This window comes from Galeopterus variegatus, unplaced genomic scaffold (assembly GCF_000696425.1).
Source record: "Galeopterus variegatus unplaced genomic scaffold, G_variegatus-3.0.2 Scaffold209, whole genome shotgun sequence".
Lineage (NCBI taxonomy): Eukaryota > Metazoa > Chordata > Mammalia > Dermoptera > Cynocephalidae > Galeopterus > Galeopterus variegatus.
This window is the reverse complement of record NW_007726320.1, coordinates 673927-680699: the sequence shown is the minus strand read 5'-3', so window position 1 is coordinate 680699 and position 6773 is coordinate 673927. Positions and strand designations below refer to the sequence as shown.

The following is a 6773-nucleotide window of genomic DNA, read 5'->3' as shown; positions in this document are numbered from 1 at the left end:
AATTACCAGCCAGCCAAGGTCCTGGAAGCTGACGTAGAGCTCGTGCCGACGGCATATCTGCCGGCCGTTGGAGCTGTGGATGTCATCTGCAGGGGACGGAGGGTACAAGGTCTCTTCTGGGGTTCCTGCTCTGTGCAGCTGCCTTGGGGTGCTTGCAGGGGAACTGGGGGGAAGGCCCTCATGGGCACATTTGTGAAATAGACAAATGACAGAAAACTAAACCAGGTGGTCTCATAAAGGCCATACTCAGAGCTCTGCTTGTGCCATGATCCAGGTCAAGAGCCTTCAAGGACTTGCGATGACTACAGAGTAACTATGCTCATCCCAGCCCCCGTCTCAGCCCGTGGGCCTCCAGATACTCCAATAAAGAGCCTCGGGGTGCCCAGAGCAGAACCGAGGGCCGAGAGGGCTGTGGCTTCCCAGGGAAGGGACATCCGGGTCTGATGGAGGCTCCTGGGAAAGGCCTGGAGGGGACAGGGGAGGACGGAGAAGGGACCTCCAGGTGGCAGGGACAGCCAAGGCAGAGACTCAGAGGCCTACGAGAAAGTGGAGTGGCTGGTCATCAGGGTGCATCGGGGCACAGACGATGTCAGGAAAGATGGCTGGAGAGTGACTATCGTCTTGAACTGTACCCAGGGCCTGGAGGGTTCTGTCACCACCACCTCGTTCTTGCCCGCCTCTCACCCAAAATGCTGTGGGGCCCCACCCAGGTGCAGCCCCTGCCCTCACCAAAGATCCCTGGGAGTTTGTTCGGGTGCGGCAGCTCGTTGGATTTTTTCGGCTGCTTCCTCTTCAGTGGCCTCACTGCCCGAGGGGTGCGGACGGGACTCGGGCTGGCCCTGAAGAAAGTGACCATGAAAGGCTGTCTGGAGTGCAGTGCCCGTCGCCCCAGCAGACCAGCCAGGCCCGGATCCAAGCTGTGCCCTAGACAGAGAGAAGAGAGAGGGGTCACTCCCAGACAGGGGCCCTACATGTGGACAAGCAGGGGCCGCTTTGCTCTTCAGCAGGAGCATGGAGGCTGAGGACCCGAGGGACCCTCCGTGCCTCAGTTTCCTCATCTGAAGCCTGGAGTCCCAAGCAAAGCCCCAGCTCCCCGGCAGGCAGGTCTGAAGGAGGTTGGGGAACGGGGGTCATAGAGAAGCGCAAGCATCATTATTAGAGGTCATCATGACACTAACATTCGTGAATCATTTTACAAGTTTCAAAGTTTTCCAACTGCATCATTCAGTCTTTACAGTAATCCCGGACTTCACACTTTACATAAGACATGTCAAGGTCACTCAGTGATGACCTAATCCCCCTGATAGTGACTCCCAGAACCACGGCTCCTACCTGGGTCCGAGGACTCTGAGGCCCGTGTTCTGTCCTCAACCCCTACTTTCTGGGATGTGACCGTGTGACTTAGGACAGCGCCAGCTCACCACAGCGCCTACCAGGACTTAGGGAGTGCTGCCCTGCTGAGCACAGTCTGGGAGCAGGACGTTCACTGTCCCTGAGGCCACAGACGGACTGCCAGGCTCAGCAGAGCAGAGACACTGGGACAAAGTGTCAGAGCCGGGGTTCACCCCATGTCACTCTGATTCCAGAGCCCAAGTTCTTATTCACTAGGTGGGGTTTATGGTTAATAAGAAGAAAGAAAGGAAAGGCGGCAGGCAGGGACATGATTTGGGCCTCAGCCCTGGGAAGAGTGAAGCCTATAAAGACGGTATTTTACCTGACAGCCATTTAAAGACTGAGATGTCATGAATAAGCATGATAATTAAGTGGGAAATGTAAAGCCTCCACCAATAAAACTATCTTCCTGAATCTGTGTTTCAACTGACTTCTTTACTTTTTTTATTATAAAAACAATGTAATAACCACAGTTAAGAAACTCGAGATAAACCATCACTCACAAACCCTCCTCCCCAACCCCAGTACATTCATTTTCATTTTCCTGGCTTTTGTCATCAAGTTGATTTAAGTTTTTTGGTTGTCAGCACAGCAATGATGTCAGTATTTTTTTCAACTTTTTATTTTTATTTTATCTATTTATTATTTTAAAAGATGACCGGTAAGGGGATCTCAACCCTTGGCTTGGTGTTATCAGCACCACACTCTCCCGAGTGAGCCACGGGCCGGCCTTTTTTTCAACTTTTTAACATAAACATTTTCCTGGTTGTTAAAATGAGTCTTGGGGCTGGCCGGTTAGCTCAGTTGGTTAGAGGACGGTGTTGGTAACACCAACATCAAGGGTTCGGATCCGTGTACCAGCCTTGGTCCCTGGCCACTCCCCCACACCCCAGGCTGCCCTCTCTGTCTCTCCCTCCCCATCTCTCCATGCCAGGATCTGGCCCTTCCATGGGGGTGAGGCTCCATGGGGCCTATGGAATGGCTGTCCTTGACCTGTTAGAATTTAGTGCTCTGACCTACACACACACACACTTTTTTTTCATTTTAGTTTTTGAGACTATAAATCCAACCCCTCCCGGGTTACGAGGGAGGATTTCACGACAGGCCAATTTGAGAGAAGGAGCTAAGTGCCTGCTCTGGATGATGCAGGACATGACCACATGGGAGGAGAAAACTCATGGGGTGCATGGGTTAGGTTTCTAGAACTCCTGCTGCGATGGGCCTTGAGTGACTTGCAGATGGANAAGGCCTGGAGGGGACAGAGGAGGACAGAGAAGGGACCTCCAGGTGGCAGGGACAGCCAAGGCAGAGACTCAGAGGCCTACGAGAAAGTGGAGTGGCTGGTCATCAGGGTGCATCGGGGCACAGATGATGTCAGAAAAGGTGGCTGGAGAGTGACTGTCGTCTTGAACTGTACCCAGGGCCTGGAGGGTTCTGTCACCACCACCTCGTTCTTGCCCGCCTCTCACCCAAAATGCTGTGGGGCCCCACCCAGGTGCAGCCCCTGCCCTCACCAAAGATCCCTGGGAGTGTGTTCGGGTGCGGCAGCTCGTTGGATTTTTTCGGCTGCTTCCTCTTCAGTGGCCTCACTGCCCGAGGGGTGCGGACGGGACTCGGGCTGGCCCTGAAGAAAGTGACCATGAAAGGCTGTCTGGAGCGCGGTGCCCGTCGCCCAAGCAGACCAGCCAGGCCCGGATCCAAGCTGTGCCCTAGACAGAGAGAAGAGAGAGGGGTCACTCCCAGACAGGGGCCCTACATGTGGACAAACAGGTACCTCTGTGCTCCTTAGCAGGAGCATGGAGGCTGAGGACCCGAGGGACCCTCTGTGCCTCAGTTTCCTCATCTGAAGCCTGGAGTCCCAAGCAAAGCCCCAGCTCCCCGGCAGGCAGGTCTGAAGGAGGTTGGGGAACGGGGGTCATAGAGAAGCGCAAGCATCATTATTAGAGGTCATCATGACACTAACATTCGTGAATCATTTTACAAGTTTCAAAGTTTTCCAACTGCATCATTCAGTCTTTACAGCAATCCCGGACTTCACAGTTTACAGAAGACATGTCAAGGTCACTCAGTGATGACCTAATCCCCCTGATAGTGACTCCCAGAACCACGGCTCCTACCTGGGTCCGAGGACTCCGAGGCCCGTGTTCTGTCCTCAACCCCTACTTTCTGGGATGTGACCGTGTGACTTAGGACAGCGCCAGCTCACCACAGCGCCTACCAGGACTTAGGGAGTGCTGCCCTGCTGAGCACAGTCTGGGAGCAGGACGTTCACTGTCCCTGAGGCCACAGACGGACTGCCAGGCTCAGCAGAGCAGAGACACTGGGACAAAGTGTCAGAGCCGGGGTTCACCCCATGTCACTCTGATTCCAGAGCCCAAGTTCTTATTCACTAGGTGGGGTTTATGGTTAATAAGAAGAAAGAAAGGAAAGGCGGCAGGCAGGGACATGATTTGGGCCTCAGCCCTGGGAAGAGTGAAGCCTATAAAGACGGTATTTTACCTGACAGCCATTTAAAGACTGAGATGTCATGAATAAGCATGATAATTAAGTGGGAAATGTAAAGCCTCCACCAATAAAACTATCTTCCTGAATCTGAGTTTCAACTGATGTCTTTACTTTTTTTATTATAAAAACAATGTAATAACCACAGTTAAGAAACTCGAGATAAACCATCACTCACAAACCCTCCTCCCCAACCCCAGTACATTCATTTTCATTTTTCTGGCTTTTGTCATCAAGTTGACTTAAGTTTTTTGGTTGTCAGCACAGCAATGATGTCAGTATTTTTTTCAACTTTTTAACATTAACATTTTCCTGGTTGTTAAAATGAGTCTCGGGGCTGGCTGGTTAGCTCAGTTGGTTAGAGGACGGTGTTGGTAACACCAAGGTCAAGGGTTTGGATTCCCGTACCAGCCAGCTGACAAAAAATAAATAAAATGTCTCCGTCATAAACAGTTCAAATGTATAAAATCACTTTGAGCAGGTACACCATAATTCACTTAGATATTGGCTCACTGTTAGACATTTAGGTTGTTTCCTGGCTTTCATTGTTAAGATGAGAATGCAGCAGAATCTTCGTTTTGCGTGGGGATGAAATTCCCTTATACTGAATTACAGAAGCAAGATTACTAGGACATTTTCATGTCTCTTTAAACATAGCACCAATTGTTCAGTTTACATGACGGCACATTTCACCTCAATGTTGCAAACACTGATACACACACGTAAGTGCCTGTATAAACACACAAACATTTACATATACTTTATACATACAGGTCATTTACTCCATTCACAGGTCTAAGGTGGCTCTCTACAATACAGTGCAGGTCAAGGGCATTACCTGCCCCACCCACAGCCCCACTCAAAGGTCAGCCCTTAAGCAGCTGTGTCTAAGACCAGGTGTCCACTGGCCACAACTAGTTGAAAAACCTTTGACCTGTGACATAGCCTGCCACAATCAAATGTTCCGGGTGAGGCTCCCTCTCAGGACTGTGGACAGAAGCTGCTGAGACAGGGATGTTGTGAGCTACAGGTGCTGACGCTGCAAGACCCAGACAGCCATTCTGGAGAGTTAGGGCTATGGGGGCGGGGCCACAGGAGGAGGCGGGGCCATGGGGGAGCAGGGTCACAATGGGGAGAGAATGGAGCACCCATGAGTGGGGAGGCGATGGGCACCAATGCCAGGCACTGGAGGAGAAAATCCCAGGACTGGCTGACACCTGGGGATGGCCTTGGACCCCAGGCAGCCCTCCAGGCCTGCATGTGCCGTTATTCTGTCCTACAAGTCCCTGGGAAGCCCTGGCTGTAGTGGGGCCAGGGAGGCCATCAGTCCTCCAGGCTTTGTCCACTACTTGCTTTTCTTTTGTGCAACTGCATACAAGGGTCTTATGGGGGTTGTCTCCTGCATACAGAGCACAATGACATATTAGATCGGTTACCCAACAAACCTTGGCAGAGCTCCACTGAGCCAGCCTAGCTTGGGTACTGGGGACCCCATCATGGGCTCTCATGGGCCAGGGGAGCCTGACTGAGGACCCGGGAAGCACCTAGTCCTGGGTTCCCATTTTACAGAAGCAGAGAGAGCAGCAACTGTTCAAGGTCAGAGCGAGGTGCAACAGAGCCAGGATGTTCATGCCATTCCCCAGCAAACTGCAGAGGTCTGGCTGCAGGGAGAGGGAGGATGACATGTGGTCTTCATCCAGAGCCTGCAGAACCCCCCCCTTCCAGAGCCCCTTTTCACCTCCTCTGCTTTTTCCTCAACCATCCTTGGGCAGGACCCTGGGCTCCAGCTGGTTGCAGGGAAGGCCTGGGAGTCCTGGTGGCGGGCCCATAGGCTGCCCAGCTGCAGGCAGACCCTTACCAGAAAGGCAGGTGGGGGCTTCAAGAGCCTCTGGGCCCAAGGTCGCTGCCTCTGCCCTAACCTTGTGAGAGTGCTGGCAGGCCTTCCGTCCCCTTTGCAGTTGACGGGGTACATGTGGGCAAGCCCAAGCTGTGGGGTGCCCTGTGGCCTTCCCCTATGGGCCTGGATGGAAAAGGCAGCTCCTCGGGGCCTCTGGCCTCCCCATTTCTGAGCCTGCCCCAGCAGGAGCAGACTGCTGGTGGCTCACCTGTGCTAATCAGATCTAGGGCAGGTAGTCAAGCCCTACTTCATCCCTCCCCAACCGTGCCAGGCCCAACCTTGCCCCTCCCTCCCAAAGGCTTCTTTCTGCTCTGGGTGCCAGTGGACCTTCCCGGCAGCCCCTGTCACACCTCAGACTCAGTGGGCAAGTGACCTGGGCACCACACTAAAGGATAATGAAGGGGCCTGGTGGGCCTAGTGGAAACACTTGAGGGGATCCCAGCCGTGGACCAGGCCTGTTTTTGTGCCTTAGTTCTTCAAATAGGTCACATGAGAATGCGAGACTCAAGTGGTTCCTTCTTTCTACTCTCCTAACAGCCAGGTCAATTGTCAGCTCCTAGAAAGCTCTGTCTGTTCCATGCAGTGTCTAGAAAACCTCCTAACACCTACAGCAGATCACATGTCCTCCCCAAAGGCCCAAAGGGGACCCCACTGTTACCCAATGATGTTCTATCCCACCCCCACCTGGCCTTGGTCCCTGGCCACTCCCCCACACCCCAGGCTGCCCTCTCTGTCTCTCCCTCCCCATCTCTCCATGCCAGGATCTGGCCCTTCCATGGGGCCTGTTAGAATGGCTGTCCTTGACCTGCTAGAATTTAGTACTCTGACCTACACACACACACTTTTTTTTCATTTTAGTTTTTTTTTTTTTTTCCTTTTTGTCTTTGTTCGTGTCCGGCAACGGATCGCAACCCTCGGTGTTGCTCCCACACCTCGCTCAGCCAGTGAGCGGGAACCGGTCTGTATGTGGGATCCGAACCCT

The 6773-nt window shown here is 52.9% G+C and overlaps 1 protein-coding gene across 2 annotated transcripts in view; it reads right to left on the bottom strand.

Annotated features, from left to right (window-relative positions):
• The window catches only part of BMP8A (bone morphogenetic protein 8a), a 45875-nt gene that overhangs the window by 5540 nt on the left and 33562 nt on the right, over positions 1–6773 (bottom strand). The window contains exons 3-4 of one of the 2 annotated variants that reach the window (XM_008565855.1): positions 2907–3101; positions 7–86 (exon numbers count right to left, since the gene is read on the bottom strand). In XM_008565855.1, the coding sequence (XP_008564077.1) occupies positions 7–86; positions 2907–3101 (275 nt within the window). The remainder of the gene's footprint in view (positions 1–6; positions 87–2906; positions 3102–6773) is intronic. The other variant, XM_008565853.1, reaches the window with a different exon arrangement.